General features: G+C 38.1%; 1 protein-coding gene across 1 annotated transcript in view; it reads right to left on the bottom strand.

The window, feature by feature from the left end:
- The window catches only part of LOC135093649 (neuronal PAS domain-containing protein 4-like), a 170,359-nt gene that overhangs the window by 8,029 nt on the left and 147,205 nt on the right, over positions 1-15,125 (bottom strand). The window contains 9 exon segments of the mRNA XM_063993108.1: positions 5,328-5,746; positions 6,289-6,512; positions 7,016-7,161; positions 7,522-7,632; positions 7,939-8,086; positions 8,572-8,860; positions 9,079-9,196; positions 9,198-9,224; positions 9,578-9,803. Of these exon segments, the coding sequence (XP_063849178.1) occupies positions 5,328-5,746; positions 6,289-6,512; positions 7,016-7,161; positions 7,522-7,632; positions 7,939-8,086; positions 8,572-8,860; positions 9,079-9,196; positions 9,198-9,224; positions 9,578-9,803 (1,708 nt within the window).

The raw sequence follows: 15,125 nt of genomic DNA, 5'->3' as shown, positions 1-15,125 counted from the left end.
ATATATATATATATATATATATATATATATATATATATATATATATATATATATACACACACACACACACACACACACACACACACACACACACACACACACACACACACACACACACACACACACACACACACACACACACACACACACACACACACACACATGAAGGAAAGAAAAATGTATTTTATGTTAGCTGATGTGAAGATGATGTTTTGTAAAGTGTGCGGACTGTTGAGGATGTGCAAGAGCGGTTGAATGGAATGTGCATATGATAATGAAACTGTACAATGGATCAAGAACTTGTGTATAAATGAACTGTTCAAGCAAATGAAGTATAAAGCCACAAGTTGACTACACAGTGGGGTACTCGGCATACATGCTGTCCAACCAAAAAAATATTCTATTTCTTATTTTGCTTACATGAGAAAACTTGGAATATGATCATCTTGTCACTTGGCTGAGTACAAAATTTTACAATTTTTTGTGATTTTACTAGTACATTTGCTAGCGGTTAACACTATGTTATGCATTAAAGGCTAAAAGACATTGTTTTTACATATCTTAGTGCACTTGTAATTGCCCCCAAATTTTTTTAATAAGAATTTATCCTTAGAATTCTTTGGGTTTTCAAGAATAAAGGCTTATCATCTAACTGTTTTTTTTCTTCTAACAGCAATTTTGGAATGGATTAAGGTCATAAGCCAAATACACCAATATACAAAAAAGAAAGGTGCTTAGCATTTTCCTTTTCATTATAGTTCTTAGGACCTGGATTGTCTCAAGAAATGCTGCATGTGAATGATGATGTTCTGATTGTTGATAGCTTGCAGAATAAGACTGAGAAAGAACATGTAATTTTTAGATATGAAAGTTCTTGTGGCCACTGCTCCATTTCTCCTGTGTCTAGGAGTAAAGATTGGCCAAGTGTTCCATGCAGTAGTGATGTGGACAGGAATTTCATTTAATGTTATATCAACCTGCAGTTTGTGCAATGACAGTTGAACAATGAAGACACAGATGGAGAACAATGATATTAAAAACTAATCTCTGCAGTGTGTTGCAAATTCTATTACCACAAGTGGATGAAAAGCCAGAGTATCAGCAATATTCCTAGATACAGTAAGAAGCAGCTCAGAAAAATTATTTTATCTTTGTGATGAACAGGCTTCATCTTGACATGAAAGATGCATTATGGCACTGAAACTAGGACAGGTACAAATCAAATCAAGCACATGTTGAGGTTAATATTACTGTCAGAAACTGCCTGAGTGTGGTGTTAAAAATAGAAAAGATAAGAGAATGTTTGTGTAATATCACCTACACTGAGAAAACTGATATGGATGACATATTACTAAATACAGTATGTCAGCAGGTATAGTATCTATATGAACCAAAGAGGATGATATGAGAGAATGGGATCCTAGGAAGAGACTTAAAACCTCTGGAATTTGCTCTATTGTGTCCTAACATGTTCTATTGGAGATTAAATGAATGGTGAGTTTCCTATACTGTTTTTCATTGACTTTTCATTTTCGTGCCCTGCTTCACTTAGTTACAGAACAAAAATGCTTCTATCAAGCAGCCAATATATAAGATTTCAATTTTTAGGTCTTAAAGATATTTTTGTTTTGAAATTGTGCTGAGTATAAGGCATTATTTACAAAATTATAATATTGGGGCATTATAAATCCCTCATTTTGGTTTCTGCAGAAAGCTGGCAAATAAGAGTTGGAAAGTAAGAGTTAAGAGCATTTATGATAATTATGAGGAAGAAGACTGAAATCAATAGGAAGGCTGGAAATAGCAGGTAGGAACTAATGAAAATGTAACATCCACTCATCCAGTAATGGAGTGCAGCTTTATAATGTAAAACATAACAAGCTTTAATAAATGCTCTTTGTTACTATCTTTTGAAAGAGGGTCATGAGTGCAATGGTCCAAACTTATCTAGAGGTCCTGATTTATTGGAGTCCACTACCTAATAGCTGTACTGTACCCTTGGGGTATATTTTCAGAAGCAGAGTCAGTATTAAAGTTGTGGGAATGACTTACTAATACATGTCAGGCAAGAGGCATGACTGAATAGTGGATAATACTAAGACATTGTTAATGACTATATTGTTCCCATCAAGGAAATTAGTATTATGTGGATAAGTCTGTTCTCAAAATGCAGATAATATCTTGTATAATCACTCATAATGGTGTGTGTGTGTGTGTGTGTGTGTGTGTGTATCTGGATGCATTTGAATGAGATAATATGGTTGCATCCCCCATAAAAGGGATCAATATATTAATTTATACTGAAATGCTCTGTTGCATAACACTGTGAACAGGAACCTGAGTTGGAAGAAATCTACAAATATGCTTTAATACCTACTTTGCACCAGCTGCTGTCCTGTTGTAATTATAAAAAGCCAGGTGAGGTAAGATGAAACAGAAAATGATAAGATGATCAGGGTAATGGCAGTACCAATAATATAATGGACAGATGTGGGGGTGAGGCCTAAGATTGGCCACGTCTGCCCTCTGCCAAAAGTTTACTTTTAGTTTTGATCTTTTGCTTCATGCCAGCTGTTAATTGAAAGATCCTCTGACAGTCTGATCACTAAGCAAGTGCATGCAAGGTTAAGGTGAGGGACTAGGCATAGGAAAATGGAATGGTAACAATGACTGATGTCTGTAAAATTTTCAAATGCACTATTAATAAATCTTTATTAGATAAACTGTAATTGCAAGCCTTACAAGGTCTTTTTTAAAAGACCGCCTCGAGACTTAAAAAAGGAAAAAAGAAAGAAAAAAAAAAAAAAAAAAAAAAAAAAAAAATATATATATATATATATATATATATATATATATATATATATATATATATATATATATATATATATATATATATATATATATATATATATATATATATATATATATATATATATATATATATATATATATATATAATAAATAAAATAAAAAAAATAAATATCCTTAGAAGTGACTTTGTGACATTCTAAGAGTCTCAGCCTAAGTTTTAATGTCTGCCTCAACTTTATCCTTGATAGCTAAGGGGAGGTGTTATCCTTGTGTGTGTGTGTGTGTGTGTGTGTGTGTGTGTGTGTGTGTGTGTGTGTGTGTGTGTGTGTGTGTGTGTGTGTGTGTGTGTGTGTGTGTGTGTGTGTGTATATATATATATATATATATATATATATATATATATATATATATATATATATATATATATATATATATATATATATATATATATATATATATATATATATATATATATATATATATATAAAGGTAAAAATGAGCCTTGAACAAAAGCTTAATTCAAATAATAAATACTGCCAAGAATACAATCTGGTTCCAAATAATTCTTTGAGAGATGTGACATTCAAATCCTCGGTAGAGTAGAGACATCTTAGGCTTGTCTCTTTCATGCATTGCCACATATTCACCTAGCAGTGAACAAATAAGAGGTACAAGTTGTAACCTCACAATCTGTTTGGAGAGAGAGAGGATTACAATTATGCTCTCCTGTGTGTGTGTGTGTGTGTGTGTGTGTGTGTGTGTGTGTGTGTGTGTGTGTGTGTGTGTGTGTGTGTGTGTGTGTGTGTGTGTGTGTGTGTGTGTGTGTGTGTGTCTAATTTCCTACAGTCTTATGGATGTGCAGCTGTACTCTCCTGGTGAGAGCTTAGAATTCATAGTCTGATTTATGGATAAAATGAAGGCTCCTCAAACACCAAGCATTCCATTCTCTTGCTCAAGGCAGACAGTAGTTGCTCACTCATTCATTTAAAAAATTCAAGTATTGTGAGCACAGTGCAAACTTCAGCCTGCTAAGTGGCAGATAAACATGTTACCAACAGTGTGTGTGTGTGTGTGTGTGTGTGTGTGTGTGTGTGTGTGTGTGTGTGTGTGTGTGTGTGTGTGTGTGTGTGTGTGTGTGTGTGTGTGTGAACACACGCAAATGTGCTTCACTTAGATAGGTAGCAAAAATTAATTGGAAAAAAAAAAAAAGTTGAAGAATAAGTTAATAAGAGTGCATGAATACAATAGAAAAATGAAACAGGCACATTATTAGCCAAGTGCATACTTTGAAAATCAATCATACCTGAGGGAGCTCTCAAACATGAAACCCTTGAAGTGTGCCACAGGAAATTTCAAGAACTTTTTATAAGGCAAAAGTGATTGGAATACTGCATTCATGTGTGTGCCATTTCTTATAGATGGAAAAGGAACTGTTTAAAGCAAGATGAACATCAGGCTGAGATATTTGCATTTTCAAGACAAAAATGTTTTTGCTCGAGTCAGAGGATGGGAAGGTTTGTGTGTCTGAAGGCTGAGCTTTCCAACATGATTTGAGAGTAAGGTAATCAACAATAAATATTACAGCTGAATGACAAATGAGAGAATGACACAAATTAAATCACTGATGATAAAGCTTTCAACTAGGCACAAACTAAATTAATGACCATATCAAAAAGTAGTGGTCATTATTGTATAACTGTTTTAATCTAAGGTTTAGTCTAACAAATTCTTGTAACTTTTCTAGTTCAGTAAAAAATTACAACATAAAGCCAAGGTGACACTTAAGGGAGAAAAAGAGAGAGAAAAATAAAAACACTTGGATTTTGGAGAAGCATACCAGAACAAATTTCAAGGATGTGCTGAAAAATCTGGTCTACTATGAAGAAAGAAAACAAATAGAAAAAGCAAAATGCACACAAAAAATACAGGGTCACTGCAAGCACCAACTCATGATTTGCTGTCCTGAGAGTGGAGGGAGGTAGCCTCACCATCATTAGCAAGCATTACAGCTACTCTCACCTATCAACACAAATATGTGACAAATTAAACAAATTGTAAATGAAGAACATTTAGCATCATCATTCTCTTTAGGGAACAAAAAACACTGATCTATCAGTGTGGCTTTTTTGACTTGAATTAATTATAATTAGAAACATGCTATGGCCATGCTTAAATTAAGTGCTTTTGACATGGTTTCTGAATCTAGGGATACATGCAATGAAGTATAAAACACCCTTAATGATACAAAATTATTTACTTCATAAATCTAATTCAACAAAACAAAGCCCAAAATGTATTTTGCTAAATGTTCTACATAGTACTCAAATCAAACCACTTATGACAAACACTAGGCTTGAATTTGGAAGGCAGTGCAGTGATCCCTGTACCTTTACCCCCTTGGCCTCCTCCCGCAGGGGGTGTGGGCCTGGGGACGTGGCGCAGCTTGCTGAAGGAGTACCAGCAGGGCTTGCCGGGGCAGACACAGAGTAGCCGGCAGACTCGTCACGTCCACTCACCAGTAGGTTCCGGAGTACTGAGTGACTCTTGTCATTGAGTGAATTCCTGGGGGATGAGGTACCTCCAGCAGGGGGCCGGCCTCCACGCACAGTGATTGGGTCCTTGCTGATCAATAACTGTTGCATGGTGGGTGCATTGGGAGTTATAAGGCGCAGTCCTCCGTGCTGCTCATTTTGTTGTGGGCTCACTGCATCTTGATTTTGTTCATGGAACTTATGTTGTGGCTGATGATATTTGGATGAACACAGCTTTTTGTGGAGTGTAGGTGAAGAGAGTGGAGAGTGGCCTCGCTTCACCTGCCCTGATGTGTGGAGTGAGTCTGTGCCCAACAGGGGAGGTGGCGGCTCTACTGGTTCTTGAACCATTACTGGTGGTGGGTCCAATGGCTGGGGGTCACTTCCCAGGGTGTCCAGTTCATCTGATTACCACAAATTAAGAAAATTAATAATGATTTCTGGATTTTTGAAAACTTAACTAAAAATGGCAAGAATTATGAAATATCCTTGAATAGAATTCTTACTAAGAAAAATTAAGATTGAGTGTGTGTGTGTGTGTACATGTATGAGTGTGTGTTATTTACCCACAGTAATCTACTGGTCTTATGATCCAGCCAGCTATTCTTCACCTGAAAGAACTCATATTGACTGATCTTTGGGTAAGACTAAGACCACTCACAGCACACATCTGGACAGCAGTCACAAGATCTTGGCTTACATTCTGTACCTACTACTGCTAAGTAAAGTGAACAGAAGCTACACATTAAGAGGTTTGCCCATCTGCCCTGCCACTACCAGGACTCAAATCCACAACACTGGATGTGGTAACCACTATACTACATGGTGTTAGTAATAACAATAATAAATGATAATTATTTTGAAAACATTGAGAAAATAAAGTCTTTTGTGGAGCTTTAATGGATTACTGGAACTTCCTAACAAGCAAAAAATGATCTCAACATGCCTTTTCCAGCAAAGTGTCCTGGCAGCACTTTGTTTGGATCAACAAAGTTCCCCCCACCATCCAAGAATTTGCTTTGCTGATACTGGCTTCTTGGTGCCCCAGGAGAGTGGTCAAGCTGGATATTCCTTCCTGGACTGTTCCCATCAATATCTGGGTCTGTGTCTTGCAGAAGCTGAGCCAAACTGGAGTCTTCTTTATCACTACTGATTGATGACTTTACATCCCTGAAACAAAAAAAAAAAAAAAGAAAAAAAAATGAAACAAAAACTACTTCCAATCAGATAATTTCAATGGCCTACTTGATGATATTAAAAGTGGTTTGATTTCTTAGACAGGATTCAGTAAAAGATAAAATACAGCAGATAAGGAAAGCATACAGGAAAAAAACAGAATGCCCTTTATAAAAGTGTTAAATGGAGAGAGAGAGAGAGAGAGAGAGAGAGAGAGAGAGAGAGAGAGAGAGAGAGAGAGAGAGAGAGAGAGAGAGAGAGAGAGAGAGAGAGAGAGAGAGAGAGAGAGAGAGAGAGAGAGAGAGAGATGAATAAATAAACACTAGTGTACAGCATGCCTTTTGATAATTGTTTATGTCAGATAATGGTGTTCCATGCTGACTTCATGTCTCAACAATTAAAATGACCCTCTAATTCTAGTGATTATGATTTCCTTCATTGCACAATAATAAAGTCATAAAGCAAAGAAGACAATACAAACTAGACACATCACTCACCTGAGGCCTTTAGGAGAGATGGCTATTTCTGGCTCAGCTGCTGGGAGGAGATCTTCATGGTCCAGGAATAACAGCAGTTCATTGCTTTGAGGAATGTATGGTGCTCTCATTTCAAATTCATCAGAGTCCATGCTTTGGTTCTCAAACTGAAAGTAAAAGGATAAAATGTTCCTGATAAGTAACTTTTTATAACTAAATCATATATTTTTGTAGCTGAAATAAGCTGCAACAATGGGATCATAATGCACCACTGAAAAACTTGAAACATTATCATTCAAAATATGAATGGCTAAAATCTTCAAAGCATTGTTTTCCAATAATTAGCATTAGTATAAAAAGGAGGAAATTAAATGAAAATGAAAGCCAAGGTGTGATAAGCCTCGAGACTTGCACTGAAGTGCAGTTTAATTGTATAATCCAAGGAAACACAGCATTTGTGACTAGAGGAATTAACTAAATACTAGTACTATTTTCTTGCCACCCTAGATTTTTTGCTAAATGCTTACCTTAAGATCAAGTTTACCAAACAGCTCTGAGGAGCCTCCTGAATTGCTTTCATCGAGCTGCATGAAGAGAGACTCTGTGGTGCTTCTGGGATGACTGCTAGCAAATGAAATCTTCAGAAAAAAGATACAAATTTGAACTATAAATAAGAGGAAAACAATATTATTTGCTTTGTAATATCAGGTTTATATCTCACATCTACTTTTGAGATGGATTCACAATCTAGTATGCTAATATCTATATAAACATGTTTATCAACAGAAAATCAATACATTAATCTGTACTAAGTAAAGAGATACACAAATATGTACAAGGGAAGATAATCAGTGTCTGACAAACTAGGAACATATACTCAGAAATAGACTCAATGAGTAACACTGAAAACATGAGTCTTCTGAAATAAAAATAGACATACCGACTGTTTTTTTGATGGGTTGAAGAGCAGCTTCACTTAGCAAAGGTTTTGGAGGCTCTGGTGTTCCCAATCCACCAGAATGTAAACTTCTACAGTCTGGTGAGGGAGTGTTGCACCGGCTCCTATTCAGCAATAGCCTTCCACCACTTAAGCTGTACTCACACCAAGAAAGGAAATAAAGAGGAACATATTAATACAGTGTGTTCAAGAATAACACATCAAGAACAATGACATTAAAAAGAAAAAAAATAGTCAAAACCTACAGAAAATATTTTACTGTTTAATTGTACAGCCTGGCATATGCAGGAAGTCCTATAATTGTTAGTTACTCAAAGAACATCAAGGAAAAATGGCCAGTCACTGATGTTCATTGAGGCAACACATGATGCCTCAACAACCATGAAAAATTCTGGGATGGAGTTACCAAAATTAAGCCTACAGCCAATAGAGAGCCAGTATGGAGAGAGAGAGAGAGAGAGAGAGAGAGAGAGAGAGAGAGAGAGAGAGAGAGAGAGAGAGAGAGAGAGAGAGAGAGAGAGAGAGAGAGAGAGAGAGAGAGAGAGAGAGAGAGAGAGAGAGAGAGAGAGAGAGAGAGAGAGAATTATACCATTATATATAACAAATTTAATTAACTCACTTATTCACACACTTTACTCCTTCTTGTGTCTGGTTTTCTTCATACAAGTACTTGGGAGTCAAGCTTTGATCCTCAGCTTTGTCTGTACTTGGACTTTGTATTACAGCATCAGTGTTCACAACTGGCACTGGGTAATCCAGGGTTAACATATCGTCTATGATGAATGATGAGACATCTTGGGACATACATGAGTCCCCCTCCAGGTCGGATATCAGTGTTGGCAGAGGAACGTAGGTGTCGCCCACCGAGGGAGCAAGATGAGTCAGGTCGTCTGGCTCGTCCTTCAACACTAAAATAACACAAACATTAAATATAAATTAACAGTGCATGTATGAAGCTAAAATTCTGAGCATCATCAAATGCAATGGCAAAAGCAAAGATAATCTCTTTAAATTCAAGTACATAGGTAATTAACAAAAAAAAAAAAAAAAAAAAAAAAAAAAAAAAAAAAAAAAAAATTGTACCTGAAATTCGCAACAAATGATACTGATTAAAGTTTAGTGTTACCTGTGGAGTGTGGATCATTGTCATTGAAGGTAAGGAAGCCTTTGTTCATATCCTTTGTGCGTGGCACAAAGATCTTGAAGGTGCTGGCAACGGGGGGTGGTGGTGGCAGCAGAGTGGGGGGTGCTACGAGGAGTGATACTTTCAACCTGACCCAAACAAATTCAGCATTAGATTGTGGTAACCCTAATGCCTACTGTACTATTTGTTGTATAATCAATTTGAGTGGAAACATTTGGGAATTAATATCTCTTAAAACTATGAAATTTTTTTTTTAATATTGTATTAAATAATTAAATTATTCTAAGAGCAGTGAGATTAATCATCATTATTATCTTTTATACTTTGTCTTATTTACCCTTCAGGGTGTGGTGTAGATAATTTCTGATTCCTTTTAGCATATGCTGATGAAAACACACACACACACACACACACACACACACACACACACACACACACACACACACACACACACACACACACACACATTTTTTATAACTACCTTCTGGAGTGTGGTGGGCTTGGGAGCTGGTGAGTAGGGTGGAGTGGGAAGGCCCTGCACCACAGGAGAGGAAGCTGCTGCATTCACTGAGGCAGACTTCAGGTTTGGTTTGCTGCTGGTGTTGGCAATCTCTTCTTCCTTGTTGTTATTGTTGTTACTGGTATTGCTGTTGCTCCTACACATCAGCTGGAACTCAGACAGGATCTCCCCACTGGACTCAACTTCACTGTAAAGCAGGAAGGGAAGAAAGGTCAATGATAATTTTTTTGGCAAGGACTAAATGTCTGGTGCAAATAAGCTGAACTTATATATATATATATATATATATATATATATATATATATATATATATATATATATATATATATATATATATATATATATATATAATATATATATATATATATATATCTGACTTTATATATATATATATATATCTATATATATATATATATATATATATATATATATTTATATATATATATATATATATATATATATATATATATATATATATATATATATATATATATACTGAAGGAATCTAAATGAGAGACAGTACCCTAAAATTCTAGCACCATAGAATTTAATAGTACTTTACATATATATTTATATATATATATATATATATATATATATATATATATATATATATATATATATATATATATATATATATATATATATATATATAAGCTGACTTTATATATATATATATATATATATATATATATATATATATATATATATATATATATATATATATATATTGAAAGGTCAATGATAATTTTTTTGGCAAGGACTAAATGTCTGGTGCAAATAAGCTGACTTTATATATATATATATATATATATATATATATATATATATATATATATATATATATACATATATATATATATATATATATATATATATATATATATATATACATATATATATATATATATTATATATATTATATATATATATATATATATATATATATATATATATATATATATATATATATATATATATAAAGTACTATTAAATTCTATGGTGCTAGAATTTTAGGGTACTGTCTCTCATTTAGATTCCTTCAGTAACAATTGGAAGCAAATGTTATGAGGAAAAAGTTACGAGACAAGAGTCGGTACATATATAGGTATGAAAAAGATTGGAGTTCTTAAAAGCATTAATTTGTGGCTGAAAATCAATATTATGTAACTTGGCTATTCTTTTCATGCATATAAAAATGTATAAAAGATATACAATACATTTTGAATGATGTTGTAAGGGCAAGTTTATGAAATCAATGGAAGAGTTTCAAGAAAACACTCTTTGGAAAGAAATAAAAGAAGGAACCAGAAGCTAACACTGATGTAGTGAAGAAAAGGAAAAAAGTCTAAGAAAGAAAATTTCCTGATAAACAATTCACTCATTAATATTTACACAGTCAATGGTTATAGAGAGAGAGAGAGAGAGAGAGAGAGAGAGAGAGAGAGAGAGAGAGAGAGAGAGAGAGAGAGAGAGAGAGAGAGAGAGAGAGAGAGAGAGAGAAAATTGCATGATTGTGGGATATTCGATCAGTGTCAGATGGAAGAGAGGAACACCTCAAATTTCCTCTCTCTCTCTCTCTCTCTCTCTCTCTCTCTCTCTCTCTCTCTCTCTCTGGATGCTTGTTTGCCCCATGTGCCTCCCCTCCCACCCTGCCTAATACCCCCCTTTCCCTCACCCTCTAGTCTGACACACCTAAAGACAAATGGTCCCGTTTGTTGCCCTCTCTCTCTCTCTCTCTCTCTCTCTCTCTCTCTCTCTCTCTCTCTCTCTCTCTCTCTCTCTCTCTCATTCTGTATCACATTTCACTCTTCACTCTTCATTCCCTTTGTCATCTTATGCCTCACTATTCTGATTCTCTTCCTCCTAGTGTCTTTTTCAATTCCATGATTCCTTTGAATTCTTTTCCTCATTTCTTTTTCCTGATACAGCTTTTTAAGTTTAGTTTCTTTTCTTTCCTTCTGTTTATGCTTATTTTCATATGAATTACACAAACACTTCAAATTCTCTCTCTCTCTCTCTCTCTCTCTCTCTCTCTCTCTCTCTCTCTCTCTCTCTCTCTCTCTCTTTATTTTTTAATATCTTCAAAACAAAGCAAAATACATCCCTATTTCGAGACTCATATACAAGACATGAAAATAATATCAATCCATCACTTTATTTTACTTTGTTATCTACTATTCTATTTATCTATAAACTTATTTAATTGTTTTTGTTGTTGTTGTTGTTGTTGTTGTTATTAATAGTTATTATTCGTTCTCTTATTCAATTAATCAGTTTTTATTCATTTACTTATTTACTTATGGGGAGTGAACAGGGAGAGATGTATGTGAACATAAACATTCACAACTACAACTACTAACTACCACCACCGCTTCACTCTTCACTTCCCTTCTGGCAAAACAAGTTCAGCTGATACATGTAAGTCCTATTCATCTTTTTAACTCTCTCTCTCTCTCTCTCTCTCTCTCTCTCTCTCTCTCTCTCTCTCTCTCCGCCGAATCACCAAAATGGATACTTGCAATGCACAACGCCACCCTTGGGATGTTCCTTGATGGTGCCCTGAATATCTGAGAGAATCATTTCACTGCATGCATGGCGTGAGTTCTGCGTGGCGTGGCGTGTTAGGTGTGGAGGGATGCGGTGATAGGGGAATGGGTGGGAGGAGCTCTGATACAGTTTGTTCATTAAAGAAGAAGAAGAAAAAGAAGAAGAAGAAGAAGAAGAAGAAGAAGAAGAAGAAGAAGAAGAAGAAGAAGAAGAAGAAGAAGAAGAAGAAGAAGAAGAAGAAGAAGAAGACAACCAGGGGCATTTTTGGAGTAGTTGCGCTTCTTCCCGTTAGAGATCGCTGGAAGAAGGAAGGAAATGCGCAGCAACGATGAAAGTGGCGGCGAGGAAGGAGGGAGTAGGGCAGGGTTGGCAGAGGGAGAATATCGTTATTGTCACTCCATCAGTCTTATACGTACACAGTGCGTAAGGTGAGAACCCTCTGATTAGACAGCAGGTGATGTGAGAGCGACAAGTGGCGCGGTAACATGACGGTGGCGGTGGTGGGAAGGAGAGGCAACAGGATGGTGTAACAAAGTAGTTTTAGATTCTTGTTGAGGAAAGATGAACCTGATGAGTTGATACAACCGAAGACATGTGACAGCACGGTGTGAGTATGGGTTGCTGTTCCCCCTCACCAACTCAGGGTCCCACAGGGCCACGAGATCCTGTTGGCTGCCATCTCCCAGCAACAGGCACCACCTCAGCGACCTCAGCGGGAAGCGAGTGCACCAAACCCCTTGTCCTCGGAGGGATATTTTGAAAGCTGGTCTAGTGACTCGGTGATTCGGGAAGTCTTGGTGAAACTTTCACAAACTCCTGGCTTCATTTTTTCACTTCCCTCAGTGCTCCGCCAACACAAACTTTCCTCTCTGCCTCACAAAAACTCGCCCAGTCTCCCGTCGAGGATGGAATACGAACCAAATCATTTCCAAAGGGAATCATTTCACTGATCCAAGCTTTCATCGCCCAGTAAAAGCCTCGGGGCCGAGAAGGTGGCGCCGTCATCTCCCGGGGCTGACGCTTTACTGCTGTCGGGGATCAGGAAATATCCACAAGACGGTGCCGGTAATTACCCGCCGCGGGGAGCCACACACCATGCCACGCACTCATGCCACACACCACACACACCACACCCCAAACTCACGCCACACATCACATCCGATACTCACGCCACACACCACCACACACCCCACACACCCTACACACCACAAACATCACACTCACGCCACACACCACACACACACATCACACTCACGCCATACACCACACACATCACACTCACGCCACACACCACACACATCACACTCACGCCACACCACACACCCTACACACCACAAACATCACACTCACGCCACACACCACACACATTACACTCACGCCACACCACACACCCTACACACCACAAACATCACACTCACGCCACACACCACACACATCACACTCACGCCACACACCACACACACCACAAACATCACACTCACGCTATACACCACACACATCACACTCACGCCACACACCACACACATCACACTCACGCCACACACCACACACATCACACTCACGCTACACCACACACCCTACACACCACAAACATCACACTAACGCCACACACCACACACACATCACACTCACGCCACACACCACACACACATCACACTCACGCCACACACCACACACACATCACACTCACGCCACACACCACACACACATCACACTCACGCCACACACCACACACACATCACACTCACGCCACACACCACACACACATCACACTCACGCCACACACCACACACATCACACTCACGCCACACACCACACACACATCACACTCACACCACACACCACACACATCACACTCACGCCACACACCACACACATCACACGCCACACACCACACACACCACACTCATGCCACACACCGCACACATCACACTCACGGCACACACCACACACATTATACTCACGCCACACACCACACACATCATATTCACGCCACACACCACACACCATACACCCACACTCGAGCCACACACCCACGCTGACAACCATGCACTACACACCCACAATGATATCCACACACTATACACCCAAAGTAACAGCCGGCCATGCACCCTCTCTAAATTCGATGATCGGTTAAGCCAGCATGTAAAGAGACAGCAAAGGAGACAAGAAGGGAGTAATTTGCCTCAGCTATTTGTTCCATGAAGCCACTCTAATGTAACTGCACGCATTCTTCTCAAAAGAACAGAGTACCATGATTTGAAAGTATACATTAGTTATATTCCTACTTCACACACACACACACACACACACACACACACACACATTTGTAGGCATGTTTCCCAGTTGCCTTCACAAACTTTATTATCAACTTCCGTCTCTCTCTCTCTCTCTCTCTCTCTCTCTCTCTCTCTCTCTCTCTCTCTCTCTCTCTCTCTCTCTCTCTCTCTCTCTCTCTCTCCAGCTTAGCCTGAGCTGCGCCCATCCTTGCTCCCGGAGTGTCCTGTGCCTCTGAGCCTGCATCGTGCCTCCCTCCACCTGGCAGTGCGTCCCACCAGCCTCCTGATGCTCATTAATCCTACCTTAAAAAATACCACAGGGAGGAGACAGGAAACGGAGAAAGATGCCAGAGAGAGAGAGAGAGAGAGAGAGAGAGAGAGAGAGAGAGAGAGAGAGAGAGAGAGAGAGAGAGAGAGAGAGAGAGAGAGAGAGAGAGAGAGAGAGAGAGAGAGAGAGAGAGAGAGAGAGAGAGAGAGAGAGAGATCCCTCAGAAGACAGAGGCGGGCTACTGAGTGTCATATGATAGTGGTTGCTAAAAACGGACACACATTTCTGGTAATCACAATAAGGTATAGGGGAGTGCCAGGACGGGGAGAAGAGTGCCAAAGCATGGTAGCGCGTACAATATGGGGTAGTAGACTGTGTGGGGAGGCATGGTAACCTGTCATGGGGAGGGGCA

Source organism: Scylla paramamosain, chromosome 3 (genome assembly GCF_035594125.1).
Source record: "Scylla paramamosain isolate STU-SP2022 chromosome 3, ASM3559412v1, whole genome shotgun sequence".
NCBI classification, from domain to species: domain Eukaryota; kingdom Metazoa; phylum Arthropoda; class Malacostraca; order Decapoda; family Portunidae; genus Scylla; species Scylla paramamosain.
The sequence above is the reverse complement of the archived record's forward strand: the minus strand, read 5'-3'. Positions and strand labels throughout refer to the sequence as shown.